The 17987-nt window shown below is 37.8% G+C and overlaps 3 protein-coding genes and 5 non-coding genes across 8 annotated transcripts in view; 6 read left to right on the top strand and 2 right to left on the bottom strand.

Moving 5' to 3' along the window:
• Positions 1-1437, bottom strand: part of LOC111434204 (mitochondrial fission protein ELM1) — a 20715-nt gene extending 19278 nt beyond the window's left edge. Inside the window, exons 1-3 of the mRNA XM_023071584.1 lie at positions 1042-1437; positions 459-697; positions 282-378 (exon numbers count right to left, since the gene is read on the bottom strand). Of these exons, the coding sequence (XP_022927352.1) occupies positions 282-378; positions 459-697; positions 1042-1224 (519 nt within the window). The 5' untranslated portion in view covers positions 1225-1437. The remainder of the gene's footprint in view (positions 1-281; positions 379-458; positions 698-1041) is intronic.
• Positions 1438-2617: 1180 nt separating this feature from the next.
• LOC111434203 (capsanthin/capsorubin synthase, chromoplastic-like) lies at positions 2618-5370 on the bottom strand. The gene is made up of 2 exons (XM_023071582.1): positions 4806-5370; positions 2618-3903 (listed from the first exon to the last, which is right to left on the bottom strand). Exons 1-2 carry the CDS (start codon positions 5256-5258, stop codon positions 2887-2889), a joined length of 1470 nt encoding a protein of 489 aa, XP_022927350.1. The 5' UTR covers positions 5259-5370; the 3' UTR covers positions 2618-2886.
• A 2278-nt stretch (positions 5371-7648) lies between these two features.
• LOC111434383 (tRNA (guanine(9)-N1)-methyltransferase) lies at positions 7649-13176 on the top strand. Its single transcript, XM_023071847.1, has 3 exons — positions 7649-8109; positions 11360-11719; positions 12863-13176. The coding sequence occupies exons 1-3, from the start codon at positions 7690-7692 to the stop codon at positions 13085-13087; spliced, it is 1005 nt and encodes a 334-aa protein (XP_022927615.1). The 5' UTR covers positions 7649-7689; the 3' UTR covers positions 13088-13176.
• Positions 13177-16478: 3302 nt separating this feature from the next.
• TRNAT-CGU lies at positions 16479-16550 on the top strand. The gene has a single exon. It is a non-coding gene; the product is annotated as a tRNA-Thr (tRNA).
• A 165-nt stretch (positions 16551-16715) lies between these two features.
• TRNAT-CGU lies at positions 16716-16787 on the top strand. Its single transcript has one exon. It is a non-coding gene; the product is annotated as a tRNA-Thr (tRNA).
• Positions 16788-16880: 93 nt separating this feature from the next.
• TRNAT-CGU lies at positions 16881-16952 on the top strand. Its single transcript has one exon. It is a non-coding gene; the product is annotated as a tRNA-Thr (tRNA).
• A 93-nt stretch (positions 16953-17045) lies between these two features.
• Positions 17046-17117, top strand: TRNAT-CGU. Its single transcript has one exon. It is a non-coding gene; the product is annotated as a tRNA-Thr (tRNA).
• Positions 17118-17372: 255 nt separating this feature from the next.
• Positions 17373-17444, top strand: TRNAR-CCU. The gene has a single exon. It is a non-coding gene; the product is annotated as a tRNA-Arg (tRNA).
• Positions 17445-17987: the final 543 nt, after the last annotated feature.

Here is a 17987-nt window from a genome sequence, read left to right on the forward strand (position 1 = left end):
GGGGGGGGGGGGGGGGGGGGGGGGGGGGGGGGGAAGGATAATTATGAAAGGTATTAGTCAAAAACATCCAAAGGCAGCAATTGAAACGTGTCAAACTCCAAACCTCCTTCCAGGACTCCTCTAGAAACCCTGTTTCTCCTCTCCAACTAAATACTCGATAGAATTGCAAAAAGAAGTAGCTTGTGAAAGAACTTTTAAACTTCCATAATGGTCATCAAACATATCCCTTAGCCAAATACAAGTAACATATGAAATAGAACAAAGAAAGATAGTTATCATACTTGCACCACAAAAACATTCTCTTTTGCCATGCGTCTGATGGAACTTGCAATAGTTATGGTATCCCTACCAGATGCAACCACCAACAACGGTCCATCCCTGGAAATAATACAAGCACACATCATAAATCAAGTCCAATAATCAAATTTCCCATAAAAATATTCCGGAAACGAATTTACTTTTCATAAGTCTCCTTAGCCATCGATACAATATGCTTCAAGTCAGCTTCTAAAATGCAGGACAAGCCCATGCTTCCACCATTTTCTGAAGATAGAGGCACAAGTTTTGTCCTTTTGGATCGCAACAAAATCCGAGTGTAAACACCTATCTGGATCATGATATAATCTAATCGTTTGTGAAGAGAAACGGGAAGCCAGTGGAGCCATTCATTTATTCCTCCTCTAGGCCTCGTAACCCGCTGCATTTGAGGGGAACACATATAAGATAAGAATTGTTAGTCTCGGGATTTCACTATACAAGCCTTCAAATACTGAAAAAAAAGGTGATGAGCAGTTCTAATTTTAGGATTTACTACGGATATGAAACCTGGAAATACAGAAGTTGTTTCTTACTATTAGATTAACATAACAACCAGTCCCATATGCAAAGTAACGCAGTGCACTTAACAACAACAAAAAAAAAACGACGCATTCCACAAGCAATACATAGAGCTTCAATTAAACAGTTAACTTCAATAACTTCAATTACCAAAACAATTAGACCACTTCCAACCCTCGAAAAAGATGAATTCGCAGAACTTACATAGAGCACATGCTTGTCAGCCAGGCCAAGCGCCTGAACCAAACCGATACACTGATTCTCAGAACCGGAAGACCCATTACCGATGACAATCGCCCGCCTAATAACGCCATAAACCCCGCCTTCAAATATATCTGCCTTAACCATGGTAGGGCTCGGTGGCTCCGGCAGCCGTATCGGCCTCATCGATCACAATAGGATTATTTCAATCAATTCCCAAAATCTTGCAAGCAAATATCAACTCTCGAAGAACAAATGTAAAGAGGAAACCGAAATTGAGATGAAATTCGGAAGGAAGAGACAAAAAAAACTTGCACAATACTTCAGAACAACGACGGCGAGAGTTCTCCCTTCGACTAGGCTTGCGTGTGTCCTAATTTTCTTCCCGCATTAGGATTTTTTTTTTCTTTTTTTTTTTTCCTTTGTTCTTGAAAAATTACACTTCTGGCCCAAATAGTTTTGAAGTTTAGAAAATTGACCTACATTTTACAATTAATTTTAAACATGTTCATTTCATTATATTCTCCAGCTAGCACCTTAATATAAATATATATATTTTCAAAGGAGAGACTTTCATTATTTTATTTTGTTTCATTAAGTTATTAACTTGTTTTTTCATTTTATTAATTACTTAAAAAAAATCAATTACTTTTTTTTTTCTTGGGCTGTTTTTCTTAAATTTAAAAATCACGTTGTTCTCGAGTAAATAATTTTATCGACCAATAATAATTTACAATAAAACAGTGAATCAACCGTGAATTAAATTATTGAAAATGTTCTTTAGAGTATCTTTAAATGATAAAATATCATTAGTGCCCTCGACCTTTAAACAAAGACGGTCGAGTTTTAGATGAAAATCATTTACTGATCTCCGATCACTCGAACATTCATTCGCCATAAATGTTTGGGGTATTCACGTGTTGGGGTGGGTTAGAAAAATATTTTGGAACAATTCGAACTTTTGGGTTAGTTGAGTTGACGATTTGATTAACCCAAATAGATTTTACTGCCCAACACAATTTAATTAAAAATTATACTTATTCGTGATAAAAATTATATTAATAACTAAAATCTCAGGAAGTTTAAATATCAAATATTTACCTGCGACAACCTAACGCTACATTGATTACAAATTATTGTGTGATGTCCCACATTGGTTGGGAAGAGAACAAAACACGAGTATGAAAACTTTTCCCTAACAGATGAATTTTAAAAGCCACAAAGATGACTATGGCGGTGGATATGGGGCGTTACAAATGGTATTAGAGCTAGACATCAGACAGTGTGCCAGCCTTCTCGTTGTTCCTCGAAGGGTGATAGATACGAGGCGGTGTGCCAATAAGAACATTGGGCTCCAAAGGGGTGGATTTGGTGGCGATCCCATATCAATTGGAGAAATAAATGAGTGACAGCAAGAACGCAAGGTTCCAAAGGGGATGGATTGTGGGTCCCAAAGGGGGGGATATCCCACGATGGTTGGGGATATATATATATATATATATAATCCAACCAAACTTTTATTTTATTGTTTTGGTTGGGTAGTCTAGATTAGTCGGATCATCAAGTCAAATGAACATCCCAAATAAAAATGAATAAGAGCCAATGCAGAAAGAATGTTGTATGTATCTAATGCAAGACCCATCGAAAAGCTAAGACTACGACATGAAGGAAGATAAATCAGTGCGTTCAATTTTTGTTTCGCCTTCGCCTTCGCCTTCGCGCTCCTGTGCACCCGCGACTAAAATAGTCACACAAGAGCTTCTCGTTTTTAGGTCGGGATCCACAGAGGAGACTAATTCTAAAGGTTCTCGAAAACAATTTGATGAAAGAAGGTGACATATTCATTGATCACAAAGCTTGGAGGGCAAGATTAGCCATCATTTTAGCAAGAGGAAGAGGGCATTTAGTTAGAATATCAAGCTTAGACATAGGAGAGGCATGTCCAAAGAGTAACAATCCCAACATACCCAACTCCCTAATAGACAACCTTGAAGACAAGAAGCCCTCCCAATAAAACCCTTCCAAATCAAAAAACGCATCAAAAAACCTCCTCAACCCTTCCAAATCAAGCCGCACCAACGTCTCCATCCCAAAGCAATAAAACTCCCTCACACGTCTCCTCTCCGCCGGCCACACCCCTTCCCAAACCCTCCCCTGCAGCGCCCTGCCTCTGATCATCCTCCCGCCGCTGCCTAGCCCCTCCGCGGCCCTTCTCGCAACCCCTGGCGCCGCTGCCATTCCCAAAACCACCGAGTACCCACTTGCCGGATGCACCATCCCTGCCACCCCACCTGCCGCCACCACTGCCTGAGGCATCTTCGGTAGAGAACCCCCCATCGGAATCACGCACTTCTCCTCTTCTAAGATTCTCTTCACCTTTATCCCCAAGTGCCGCAGTCTGGCTGCCATTCTCCTCTTCACCACCGCGTACGGCAGCGCTGGGCGGCCGACGAGGGAGGTCTCTTCCAGGAAGATTAGATTGGAATCGAATGGCATTGCGTAGAGGAATGTTGGGGATTTTTTGTTGTCTTGTCTCAGGTATGGCTCGTTCCCTAAATGGGTGTCTCTCCAATCCATTAGAACCATCTTGTTTAGATCGAATGGGTGCTGTTCGACTTCTGCTAGAATTCCATGGGCGATTTGAAAGCCGCAGTTTCTTGGCTTCGAATTTGAATACTCTGTGAATCTGCTTGCGAACCCACTTGTGTCGATCACCAAATTTGCTTTGATTTCAGTTCCATCGTCGCAAGCCACTGATGATTCGAATTCTTGATGCTTAATTTCCCACACTTTGGCCTTATGGAACTTTACTCCTTTTGTTGCGCATTCCTCCATTAATTTCATCTTAAGTTTCTTCCTGCTCACCTGCGTTCAAAACCAATGAATAAAAGGGTATATATTGTGGAGGATAATTTAGGGAATGAGTAATCATTCCATTTACATGGGTGGGAAGCATTTTGGAAGCTCAATGCAAAGTCACGAGAGCTTAGGTTCAAAGTAGACAATATTATGCCATAGTGGAGGGTCGTGATTCCTAATATGGTATCTGAGTCATGCCCTTTTAGCCATGTCAATAGAATCCTCAAGTCTTTAAGAAAGGGTGTACTTTGCTCGAAGACTCTAAGAAGTTGATCCTTGATTAAGAAGAGGCTATTTGAGAACTCTATAGGCCTCCAGAGCGGCTCAACAAAGGGTGTACTTTGTTCAAGGACAGTAGAGAAGTAGTCGAGCCTCGAGGACTCGAAAGGAGGAGTCGAGCCTCGGTTAGAGGGAGACTGTTCGAGGGCTCCATAGGCCTTTTGTTCAAGGACTCCAGCGAAGGAGTCAAACCTCGATTAAGGGGAGGCTATTCGTGGGCTCCATAGGCTTCAGGGGAGGCTCAACAAAGGGTGTACTTTGTTCGAGACTCTAAAGAAGGAGTCGAACCTCAATTAAGGGGAGACTGTTCGAGGGCTCCATAGAGAACTCCAAAAAAGGAATTGAGCCTCGATTAAAGGGAGGCTATTCGAGGATTCCATAGGCCTCAGGGGAGGCTCAATAAAGAGTGTAATTTGTTCGAGGACTCTGAACCTTGATTTAGTGGAGACTGTCCGAGGGCTCCACTCTGTAATGTGCTTTATTTCAAAAAATGATTGTTGGGAAGGGGTCCGCCAATTTAGGAAATGGTCACGAGAAGGAAACTCCAGCTCAAAACAATGTCGAGAGCTTATACGAAAATATAAGTGAGACAAAATTAAGCTAAAATCATCGGGTTGAAGGGTAAGCACCTGAGCGTAGGGGCGATCCAGAAACTTGACTTTCTCGTCATTTAAATACACGGAAGCCATGGGCCAAGTCTTGTGGAAGCAATCCTGGAAACCCAGAGCCTGAAACTCATCCACCCAAACGCCGTAGTTATTGGGCCAAGGAGAAAGCGGGGAAGGGTCAACGCAGCAGACCTTGATTCCGTAGGCGGAGAGCTGCTCAGCGAGGCGGAGGCCGGCGGGGCCGGCGCCAACGACCACCACGTCGAAGCGGCGGGGGCGATCGGAGTAGGGATGAAACAGGGGAAGATCGAACTTGAGGGGCTGGGGTTTGGACTCGGGTTTAAGGTCGAGAAAGTTGCCGAATCTGCGGAGGGTGCAGTGTGGTTGGAAGTGGGTTCTGAATGGCGAGTGAATTGGGGAAGAGGGTATGTCGGGAAGAGAGAATGGTGAAAGAAGGGCATGGGAAATCGCCATTGAAATGGAATTGGAAGCTTTGGGAAGCTTTTCAGGGTATTATAATGGCGGAAATTTGTAGACAAAGTGGAATCCAGAACTGGCCCAACGGAAAAGATCCCCTTTCGTATAATGTTTTTTTTTTAAAAAAAAAATTAAAATATATAACGAAATTTTTAAACTTAAAAAAAAAAAAAAAAAAAAAAAAAAAAAAAGTTAAGATAATTTTTATCCCTATTAACAGTAAACATTTTTTTTATTTTTTTATTTTTTGAATTTTTTAAAATAAAAAGGATAATAATGCTATTTTAAGATTTTTCAGGGGTATTATTTTAAATATGGTACTAACTATAACAGTGAGGGTAAAAAAAAAATACCTACAAAAATTAGGGTAAGAACATTTTTTTTAATTTTTTTAAGTGGTATTTTGATATGGAAATCAACCCAAGAAAAAATATGTAACGGATTATCTTGATAATCAAGATTAAGAGTAAAGAAAACTCGTTTCTCGTGATTCGAATCATTTCACAAGAGGTTTGATCAATACAACTTGAATGACTCTAGCATGCATTCTAAGCACAAGAATTTGCAAAGAAAAATTTAGCTCTCAACAAAGCTAATATAGAAATTTTATACAAAGTTAATATAGAAATTTTATTCTTAATTCCAAAATTTGATGTCTAATCAAAGAAAATAAGGCTTTATATAGAAATTTTATTCTTAATTCCAAAAACTGATGTCTAGAAAGAAGGGTTCATATAGCCTTTACAACCTTAACCTATGTGATACATAACTCCCAAATTAAATGGACTAGTAAATGAGAAATACTCATAACGTTCATACTAAAATGGGTAGTTAATGGTGGAATATGGTAACCTATAATCTTAACTCCTATATTTAAAACTAGCTTAAATATGACAAACAAATAGTTAAATTATAATTAAATAGTGCTAAAATGTGCTTATTAGTCATCTTTGGACTAGTTTCATAAATTCAACGGAGTTCATTAAATGCAACTTAAACTGCATTTAATTCATCTCTTTTTTAAATCTCAATTTCGCACAACATAGAAGGGAGGTCTCCAACGTCTTCTAGAATTTCCTTTGATGAGCTCACCCTTGCTTGAATATAACTGTATAAGGTTTGTTATAGCTTCTTGGCTCTCGTGCTTGTAATTGGACCTTGAGGTATGGAAATTCTTTGGTCGTGATTCATATCATATTTTTAGATAAAATACGAAGCGTTTAATATTCTTAACATTTATATCTCGGTGTCTTATTATTTTTGTATGCAATGTACTATTGTTGAATCTAGGCACATAATAGTGGTAGCAAGAACATGAAAAAATTGCACATTTAAAGCACTTCGATGGATTTAGTTAAGCACTTGTCTACCAAATTTCCTTTTCAAATTCTTAACTCTAGTTCTTTTACTAACTATAGTTTTGCTAACTAGGGTTACTTAACCAACAACGATAGTAAATATAGGTTAAGAGTTAGATAGAGTGGTTAACTGTGGAAAGTGTTAGGATCGCCCAACAATGCACACACTCGATCTAGATGAACACAAAGAATAGAATAGAGAAAATGCAAGAAGAACTTTGGCTAAATGATTTGTATTGATGACTTAAGTATGTATAGTAAGAGGATTATAGAATATAAAAAGTACATTTTCAAAGCTCTGATTATATATATATGGTTTAGCTTACTATAGGTTTACTAGATATAACCATCTATTGTATATAACTATGGGATATAGATTTTTACTCTACCTACCTATTTACCATTTATAACAATTTACCTTATATCATTTTACTATGTATAACGGACTAAGCTATAAATAACCAGCAGACTCAACTTAATGGAAGCTGTTATATGGTTGGTTTTTTTTATTGTTAATAGCTTGGTTGTTTATCCTTATCGACCTCTAATTTATATGCACAAACTTCTAAGAGCTAATCTAATTAACTCATATCATCCGACCAAACTATAAAAGTTGGGTTGAGTTGAATTACATTCATTACGATTTGGGTTAGATTAAATTTTTTAAAAATTGAAAATTTATGGCCGGTTCGCGAGTTAGCATTTTTTATTCGGTCCAATTCAGACCAACCTAAAAATAAGGTTATAAAAAATTGGTCGAGATTCATGAGTTTTGGCTGAAATTTTGGTCGAAATTCATCTAATCTCACTGAAATTGATCGGGATTCAAATATATTTTTTTTAATTTCACACCCATTAACCAAAAATAAAAAATAAAAAATAAAAATCAACAAAATAACTCTCAAACAATAAAAATTTATTGTTTTGAGTTAAATATCAATTTGTATGATAATAAGGGTAAAAAAGTAATTTCACATAAAGAGAGTCATTTTTACAATAACCGGTCTTTTCTTCAACATTTGAGGCAAAATTACAGTTAACCTAGTGTACTGAGTACTTCGAAACCAAAAATGGAGGCTAGAGAAGAGGACCAGAGCGCCAAAATGGATCCTCCTTGTTCCCCTTCCGGCTGCAATCCTCCAGAGCCCCCCCTCTCCAAGAATGCAAGGAAGAAGCTACTGAAACAACAGCGTTACGAAGCGAAGAAAGCGGAGAAGAAAGCTCAGGAAAAAGAGCAGAAGAAGAAAGATATTGAGCGCAAACGGAAGGAATGGGAGGAGACACTGGCGAGTGTTACGGAGGAGGAGAGAGCCAAGCTGATCGAGTCTAGGAAAAGCCTGAGGAAGGAGAGGATGGGGAAGAGGTCGGAGGAGAAGGAGAAGAAGATTGAGCGGCTCAACAGGGCTAAAGATTGTGGTCAGAAGATTGTCATCGACCTTGAATTTTCTGACCTCATGACCCCCTCGGAGATTCACAGTCTTGTTCAGCAGGTTTGTTCTCTTGTTACTCACTTCATTTGGTTGATTAACTATTATTTGTGGTGGTGCGAATACTGGATTGTTTTCTTATATTTTAGAGGTTTGGTAAATGTTTCTAGTAGATGGAATGTAGAGCATCTTAGAAATGAAATTGATTGTTTCTTAGAAGACCATACATTTGAGATGAAGGGCTTCTTCTCTGAGGTCCCTTAAGAACTGAAATGGAATGTATTCTAGGTGTTAGACGAACACGACTCTCCACAATGGTATGATATTGTCCACTTTGAGCATAAGCTCTCATGGCTTTGCTTTGGGCTTCCCCAAAAGGCCTCATACCAATGGAGGTAGTATTCCTCACTTATAAACCCATGATCACACCCTAAATTAGTCGATGTGGGACTTCCATCATCCAACACTAGGAATACCATAAATTTGGGAGGTTTTCTAAGCCAAATAGTTTGAGAAGGAAAGCCTTGGCAGACTCAAATCTAGTTTTAGTAGTTGATCAAGTGACGATTGATTGTTTCTTGGAAGACAATCAAATGCCGCCTGAGTCAACACAAACGCATGACTTGAAGTGCCTCTCTACCTTTTCTTTATTTTTCTTTCCCACTTTTGTAGAACAATTGATCATCTTTGGTTTCTTGCAAGTAGCAAAAGATCCTTTCAGTATCCAAAAAAGATGCAGCTACATTGGATTCTCCCTAAATCTCTTCTGTTGCAGTTAAGTGCATCAAACTACCCACCATTTGGTTATAAAGTGTGTCGTTCACCTTCTTTCTTCTTTCCTTCACGGTCTTGATTTAGTTCCAAGCCAGACTCAGTTCGAGTATGCATAGGATTGTACTTTGTTTGAAAAGCATTTAAAATTTCTTGCAACAAACCTTTGAAACTGTAAAGATTTTTTTGTACTATTTGGGAGGAAAAGAAAAAGCCTGTGGCTGTTTGTAATATTTCAATACCAAGGAAATAATACATACTTCAAGATCACATCATTTCTAGTATTAGTAAGATCATCTACGTACTAACAAACAATGAGTTCATTGCCTCCATCTCCAGGTTTTGTGGAAAGGTTATGCTCATAATGATATTTCCTGAAAGCTTTCTTTAAGAAATAAATACCAACAATACTACACGAAAGCTCTTGGAGCATGTTTTAGTCTGTTACTTCTTTGAAACTTATACGCATTAGCTCATCTCCAATCTTTTAACGTGGTGATGATTTCAGTTGGTTAATTTCTTTTATCCTTAAATATGCATTCCACCTAGGGAAGCTCCCGCAAAATTTCCTTAGTGTTGGATAAATTTCCCACACATTTTGACAATGAATGAAAGGTGTCTATGTAACATCTATCATGTGGGATATTGCATATTTTGATTTGAAAAATACTTGGCTTGCCTACACACCAGCTGCTGACGGTAGGATACCCTACTGCCTTTCTATTATGGTGTATTTTTAGTGGCTCAAAAAAGTTTAGTGGAGTCTACTTATCTATTAAATGCAATAGAAAGAGACAATAAAAATGATCTATATTAGAAATTAGTTGGATATTTTAATGACTAGTATGTAGGCAGTATTGTTCTTTCAATCCATCTCCCACAAGGAGGAGTAGTTTGAGCTTCTACCATGGGATCCTTATCCTTCATTTCCAACATTAGAATTTATATATATATACAAACAACAATTTCTTCATGTCATTGATAAGACGTAATTACAAAAGAAGGCAAACTATGTGCCGAAGAGGGTATAATTTACACCAAGAGAAAGCAATAGGTATAATTTACACTATTACAACTTCTTAACCTTGTTTCACCTTTGTTTTCTTCAAGCCTTACAAATGATGAAAATGAGGTTTGAGTCTCTTTTCCCCAAAACTGAATTCTCCAAAAAAAAAATTAATGAATTTTATGAGTGAATATTACTCATCCTTGATATATTTTTTTAAAGAAAGTCTGCTCTCGCTCCAAGACCCAGAATTTGCTCACATAAAGAACTTTCCTTTGTAAGCTCAACTGTAGATTTGAAAACGTGATCTTTGGGTAGGTGTTATACATCCTTGATGTCGACTTATCCCCTGGTCTAGTAATGTCACATTTTTCCAGCTGAAGGAGATTCACGTGTGAGATTTTTGATATGTACCCCTCTATTGGTATTGTGATTTTCCTTCACTTCCTCTAATTGAACCAAATGACCTGGTTTGTAGAACTTGCTGTCTACACTGCTTTCCTTGGGTAACCCTTTATGATATAATGGAAGGGCTCCCAACCTTCCCTCCCCCTCCTACAAGAATCAAGAGTGTATTTTTCCATTGCCATCATTTTTTAAGAATTCATGCTGAAGCATCCTGTCAGATATATTCTCCACTCAACAAAATAATCATTACTCGAAATTCTTAGAATAATTTGGAATTAGATTGTACTGAATCTATAGCGGTAGCTTTGGAACAATAACTCAACAACTATACGGATACCTGGTTGATTGAGAGTGACAAGAACCATTGTTTTCTCATTCAAGCCTTGGATAGCACTCTCCATACCTACTGGCCACCACGATCTTAAATCAATCAAATGCTTGACTAATCCCACCCTCTCGAAACTCAAAACCATAGAGAACCATTGGAGAGGGGGGACAAGATAATGAAGAAGATGAAGAAGAACAGGGGAATGCATCATAGGAGTCGCTCTTTTCAAAATTTAACTTTCCACGTGTTTAATAAAATCATTAGTTTGTAGGTTTAAATTTAGCTTTGAATTGAATCATATGATTATACAAGATTCCTATTGGGAGACAATGACTTTATATTGCACCTAAATACTCGGTACTTCTACTAATGTCTGGGATGAGCTCTATTTAATTAGATTAGACTAAGATGCCACATTTTTTGATACTCTTATTTACTCATATATAATTCAAGATTCAGAAATAGAAACTGTCAAAGCATGACACGTATTACTTAGTAGACTTTTCCTACGTTAATTGTCATGCTAAGACATTTTTGAAACACTAAATCATCCCTATTCTACATCATTCCAAAGCTGGTTTATTTTCTTCACATTAAGTTATGGTTAGGATCCTGCCAAATAATATCTTTTTTTCAATTTACAAATGATTCACACTTCTGACCAATTACTGAGCATGTTTTATCCTCATGCAGTCGTCTTTATTTTGATTTTTAATGCACGGTTAATTTTCAAGAATGATTCTATAATCTCCTGGAAACTGCAAGGTTTTTGAGTATCTTTATTGGGTAAAAACCTGCAGATAATGTATTGTTATGCAGTGAATGGAAGATGTCCTTCTCCTGGTCATCTCTGGTTGACTGGGTGTAATGGAGAAATGGAAACCCAACTGCAAAGGCTTCCAGGATTTGACAAATGGATCATTGAGAAGGAACATAGATCATACATAGATGCTTTGCAGGACCATAAGGAAAATTTGGTCTATCTCACAGCTGACTCAGAAACTGTGCTTGATGACCTTGATCTAAAGAAAATATATATCATTGGTGGGTTAGTTGATCGGAACAGATGGAAAGGGATTACCATGAACAAAGCACAAGAACAGGGAATTCAAACAGCAAAACTTCCAATAGGAAGTTACTTGAAGATGTCTAGCTCTCAGGTATATTTCGGTCTTCACATGCATATCATTGTTATCCGCATTTCATAGACTAAATTCTTTCATGCTAGACTTATAAAATGACAGATTTAGAATACATGTGTGCTCCCTACTTTCTTCTAATTTTTATATTTTTATTATGAGAAATTGAGCTTCTATTGAGAAAAATGAAATAATATAATGGGTATATAAGAAAAATGAAATAATATACTCATGTTAGACATGCGTTCGACATTGGTTCTCCTCCTATATTAGTGTAGCCTGCTTCATATACTCCAACCAAATAAAACAAGACCTAGCTGATCATTACAAAAAACCCTAAAGATGGAAGCCCACAAAGAGACATTGAATCTAGCAGCATTCCAAATCTCTTCCCAAGATCTTTTAACATCTTTGAAACTTTTGCCATTCCTCTTTGACCAAATACCCCATGAAATAGGAAAAAAATAAAACTAGCAAGTCAAAGGACATCATAAAACAACAATCATGGGTACGTGCCAATTATATAGTAAATGACTCCAAAAACAAATCCAAATAGACTAAGCAAATCGACTATTTCAAAGAACATGGTTGTGATTCTCGGACGCTTTACACAAGATGCAAAGATGGTAAAGATGTGGGAACTTGACGCAAAGAGGCTTATCTCTCGTGATCCCAACCAACAATTAATGAGAGTACTACCAAGGGATGTATGGGGAATATTAGTGGGATGGTATTTTAGGGGTCTCTTAGTTATAAATATGGGGAGTTGGGCATGTTATAGAGGGCAATGATTTTAGGTATTGTCCTGTGTGACTTTGGGAGAGACATATTACACCGTGTACACAGTGTAATAGCCCAAGCCCATTGCTAGCAGATATTGTCATTTTTTGGTTTTTCCTTCTAGGCTCCCCGTCAAAGTTTTAAAACGCATTCGCTAGGGAGAGGTTTATCCATCTTTATAAGAAATGCTCCATTCCCCTCTCCAATGGAATGAAAAACAAATGGGAGATGAGGCATCAACCTGTCACAATGATGAAGAAGTCCTAACCAAATCTATAAGCATAGGTTTTTGAGATTACGTACTTACAAAATCACGAACTGACCTCGTATAATTTAGTAATTGTTCTCTTACAATATGTTGGACGTTTTCAATTTCATTTCCAGGTCCTTACTGTGAATCAAGTCCTAGAGATTCTACTCAGGTACATAGAAACGAGAGATTGGAAGGCTTCTTTCTTCCAAGTCGTTCCTCAAAGAAAAAGATGTGAAGCTGAATGTAATAGTGACCATGCAGTAGATGGGAAAGAAAATGGAGATAGAGATGATGAGCAAGAGACTAAGAAGACCAAGTGCGATGAAGTATCTTCCAGTAACCATACTACTTTATAATGGCTTTAACCAATTGTGAGACTTGCTACCTACCTATATTTTTGCTACTCTTATTTCTAAGTTAAAAGGATTCTTATTTTTCATTGTTTTTCCATTTTAAGTTTATGATTGAGAAGGAAGCAGTACAAATAAAATTTTGGGAAAAAAAAAAAACGCATTTATACCCGTGAACTTTGTTCAGCTTCAAATCAATAATTTAGCTATAAACTATCAACTTTCATAAATGAATCAATTTAGATGGTAGTTTATAATTATTTTTTCTTGATTCTACTTCGAATAAACTCAAAATTAATTAATAAAATTATTTTTGCCTTAAAACTTATGAGATAAGCCTATTATTTAGCATAATAGAAGAATGGGAGAAAATGGAACATTAATTTATGCATAGAATAACATATTCACGATTTAAAATAGAACATTAATTAACGGTGTGTTTGATTTGGTAGCATTAGAAAAACAAACAAAAATACAAAGAAATAAAAGCTTAGTTGAGTCAAGTCAATAGCCGCTTCCATAGCATAGTGGTATTGCATTCGCTTCGTAAGCGAAAGGTTGCGAGTTTGATCCTTGGATCCTTCCTGAAGTAGTGATTCTTAATTAATAAGGAGGTGAGTCTTAGTTTACTGTCTTTGAATAAAGAGGAGCAAAGCTACGAGAACGATAGGGAAAGGAGCGAAGCGGTGAGCCCGAGTTGTAGAGGTGTAAGCTTCAAAAGCCCTTTCGAGATTCTTAGTCAAGCCAGCCTCACCACCGCCCCACGCGATTAGTTACAAATGCCTTTTGACAAGCATTTGTAAAGCCCTTTCGAGATTCTTAGTCAAGCCAGCCTCACCACCGCCCCACGCGATTAGTTACAAATGCCTTTTGACAAGCATTTGTAAAGCCCTTTCGAGATTCTTAGTCAAGCCAGCCTCACCACCGCCCCACGCGATTAGTTACAAATGCCTTTTGACAAGCATTTGTAAAGCCCTTTCGAGATTCTTAGTCAAGCCAGCCTCACCACCGCCCCACGCGATTAGTTACAAATGCCTTTTGACAAGCATTTGTAAAGCCCTTTCGAGATTCTTAGTCAAGCCAGCCTCACCACCGCCCCACGCGATTAGTTACAAATGCCTTTTGACAAGCATTTGTAAAGCCCTTTCGAGATTCTTAGTCAAGCCAGCCTCACCACCGCCCCACGCGATTAGTTACAAATGCCTTTTGACAAGCATTTGTAAAGCCCTTTCGAGATTCTTAGTCAAGCCAGCCTCACCACCGCCCCACGCGATTAGTTACAAATGCCTTTTGACAAGCATTTGTAAAGCCCTTTCGAGATTCTTAGTCAAGCCAGCCTCACCACCGCCCCACGCGATTAGTTACAAATGCCTTTTGACAAGCATTTGTAAAGCCCTTTCGAGATTCTTAGTCAAGCCAGCCTCACCACCGCCCCACGCGATTAGTTACAAATGCCTTTTGACAAGCATTTGTAAAGCCCTTTCGAGATTCTTAGTCAAGCCAGCCTCACCACCGCCCCACGCGATTAGTTACAAATGCCTTTTGACAAGCATTTGCCGCAGCAGTAGTAGGTCATCTAATTCCTGAAAAAGGTAGACCCACGGCTGTTCTGGCACATACCTTAAGAACCTGACCATGCACCGAAATAGGATGACCTATGTAAGAAAGAAGCAAGCAAGACTGATCCTGCTGAACCTGTCTGTCCCTTCTTTCTTTAACTGTAAACTGGGCACTCCACCTGGTCGTATGAAACTGGCATGCATCCTGGAAAGATTGTTTTTGGAAACGTTCAAAGTCAAGGATGGCTGGCTGTTGGGAGAAAGTAGACCCTCAATTTCCGGGAAGCTTTATAAAGGAAGTGGCTTGCCTCATCCTCAAATCAAAATGAATGAAACTCTTGTGACTATCCGGACCCGATGAAAAAAATGGGATCACTGCTGAAGTTCGACACAAAGCTTTTTGGTTCTTAGCTGACCCCACCATGGGCGGGACGGGACCATACACCCACTACACGAGTAGAATACTATGCGTAATGCTAGTGTCCTTGTATTGGATGTGATTTTTAGAGGGTATTTCTCGAGTTTGTGTAAGTGTGAACGTATATGGTATTAGGGTTGTCTGATTTATGTTTCATTTGGTGTTTAGAAAAGTGTATGTTTTCTGAAATGAGTATGTTTGGGTTTTTGTGTGTAAAGGCTAGTATGAGAAAAGCTTCTATCTCTATAGGGGCACATTTATTGTGGGGTTGTGCCCCTATAGAGATAGAAGCTTTTCTCATACTAGCCTTTACACACAAAAATCCAAACATACTCATTTCAGAAAACATACACTTTTCTAAACACCAACTTAAACATAAATCAGACAGCCCTAATACCATATACGTTCACACTTACACAAACTCCTGAAATGCCCTCTTTTAATCACATCCAATACAAGGACACTCACATAACGCACATTGACATTTACTCTCTATGAGCCAAAAGACATAAAACGATACCCTACATGCCGTTATAAACACTCACACTCAAAGACATCTCACTATTCCAAATCTCAATAACAGCAAATAAGCTCCATCCTTACTCCATACTAAGGTTGTGAATGTTAATACTCTGATGTGATGGTTTTCGTAGTTGTTAACATATGACACAGCAAGTTGCTAGTACCTTCCTTCGGAAACCCCGTAATACGCCCTGAGGAATTCCTACCAGGAGTTCGATTAGATCTAGTCTTCCCTTCGGATGTGATGGTTTTAGTAGTTGTTAACATAATATCCGAAGTAGAACAATCTGTAGGGCTCCATCCACTGAGTGCCAATGCCGAAGGCGTAGTGGCATTTCCTTCGGTGACCGTAATGCGAACCGGTGGCGAGTCGGGAAACAGCTGTATTAAGTCTTGCCGTATCAGGTTTTTGACTATGGGAATTATGCTTGATTTTGTGTAGGCAAATTTTGCGTGTTTCTGTGTAATATACATTGCTTATTACCCACAAAACATCTTACCCGGAATAGGAAAGAAAGAGGCTTTCCTACAATAACTAATATTAATTCACAGGTAAAAGCCAAAGATCAAGTCAAGAAAGAGAAGCTCAATCACCTTCTTTCTTTCACTCCTGAACCTTTCCAGTCGAGTAGTCCATTCATTAGCCGCTGCTTTACCTATTTCCCTGTTACCTGATTTCTTTATTAACCTGAACCCCGTCTTCGGCCCTTTTTTTCTTCTTCCTTCACCTTCTGGAACAGTAAAGCAGTAGCCAATACTAATATCAATAGTCGTCGCGAGTTCGATCCTCGCTGGGAGCTTCTTCCTTTATCAAATACTTGCGAAATTTATGACACACAAAAAATAGAACAAATAAACAAAGAGGAAATTGGTAGACATTATTAGTATCAACAGCCGCGCTTCCATAGCATAGTGGCATTGCGTTCGCTTCGTAAGCGAAAGGTCGCGAGTTCGATCCTCGCTGGGAGCTTATAGCATAGTGGCATTGCGTTCGCTTCGTAAGCGAAAGGTCGCGAGTTCGATCCTCGCTGGGAGCTTCTTCCTTTATCAAATACTTGCGAAATTTATGACACACAAAAAATAGAACAAATAAACAAACAGGAAATTGGTAGACATTATTAGTATCAACAGCCGCGCTTCCATAGCATAGTGGCATTGCGTTCGCTTCGTAAGCGAAAGGTCGCGAGTTCGATCCTCGCTGGGAGCTTTTTCCATTTTCAAATATTTGCGAAATTTATTACGCAAAAAAAAAAAGATAAATAAATAGACCAATTGGTAGCCATTATTAATATCAACAGCCGCTTCCATAGCATAGTGGTATTGCGTTCGCTTCGTAAGCGAAAGGTCGCGAGTTCGATCCTCGCTGGGAGCTTTTTCCATTTTCAAATATTTGCGAAATTTATTACGCAAAAAAAAAAAGATAAATAAATAGACCAATTGGTAGCCATTATTAATATCAACAGCCGCTTCCATAGCATAGTGGTATTGCGTTCGCTTCGTAAGCGAAAGGTCGCGAGTTCGATCCTCGCTGGGAGCATTTTTCATTATCAAATATTTTCGAAATATATGACACAAAAAAGTAAATAAATAAAGAGAGAATCAGTAGTCATTATCGATATCAACAGCCGCTTCCATAGCATAGCGGTATCGATCCTCGCTGGGAGCTATTTTTTTTACTCTTTAATCAAAATTTTTCCGGTGCGCGCATACGCTTCAATTATTTCAGTTTTACGCATTTATCGACTCAAAATAATAAAACAGATTTTGCTAACCATTATTGATTTCAATAGCTGCTTCCATAGCATAGTGGTATTGCGTTTGCTCCCTAAGCAAAAGGCCGCGAGTTCGATCCTTGCTGGGAGCTTTTTTTTTCCTTTAATCAAAATCTTTTCCGGTGCGCGCATCCGCTTCAAATTATTTCAGTTTTATGCATTTAGACAAAAGATAAATAAATAAATAAAGAGAGAAGCGGTAACCATTATTATTATTATTATTATTATAACAATTTCTACAAAATACACATTAGATTTTGAAATTTGTTATATAACACCTTGATCGAAACTATATTTTTCTTTCCTATAAACGATAAAAATTGATGTCACAATTGTTGTGTAAAAATTAGAAGATAAATATAATTATACAGAATATTAAAATGATCTTTACTATTTATATAATATTGATCCTATAGAAGTATGATCATATGTATGGGAGGTTTTTGGAATAAATCTTAATAAAAATAAATAAATAAATGTATTTTTTTTATTTTGTTTTGTAATAAAATTTAATGTTTATGTTCAAATAAATGAATTTAATAAATATTTAGTATAATTAGATTTTAGAAATCAAACGTGTATACGGTGGAATAATTATATTAAATAAGATAGTATACTATAAAATTATATAAAGT

Source organism: Cucurbita moschata, unplaced genomic scaffold (genome assembly GCF_002738365.1).
Source record: "Cucurbita moschata cultivar Rifu unplaced genomic scaffold, Cmos_1.0 Cmo_Scf00044, whole genome shotgun sequence".
NCBI classification, from domain to species: Eukaryota; Viridiplantae; Streptophyta; class Magnoliopsida; order Cucurbitales; family Cucurbitaceae; genus Cucurbita; species Cucurbita moschata.

Bases quoted from the DNA above. Each gene is read 5' to 3' on its own strand.
- LOC111434383 (XM_023071847.1), top strand. From the start codon at position 7,690: ATGGAGGCTAGAGAAGAGGACCAGAGCGCCAAAATGGATCCTCCTTGT. The intron at 8,110-11,359 runs GTTTGTTCTCTT...AAAAACCTGCAG, and splicing joins TTCACAGTCTTGTTCAGCAG to ATAATGTATTGTTATGCAGT. The intron at 11,720-12,862 runs GTATATTTCGGT...TTTCATTTCCAG, and splicing joins TGAAGATGTCTAGCTCTCAG to GTCCTTACTGTGAATCAAGT.
- LOC111434203 (XM_023071582.1), bottom strand. From the start codon at position 5,258: ATGGCGATTTCCCATGCCCTTCTTTCACCATTCTCTCTTCCCGACATA. The intron at 3,904-4,805 runs GTGCTTACCCTT...TTTTGAACGCAG, and splicing joins TGGATCGCCCCTACGCTCAG to GTGAGCAGGAAGAAACTTAA.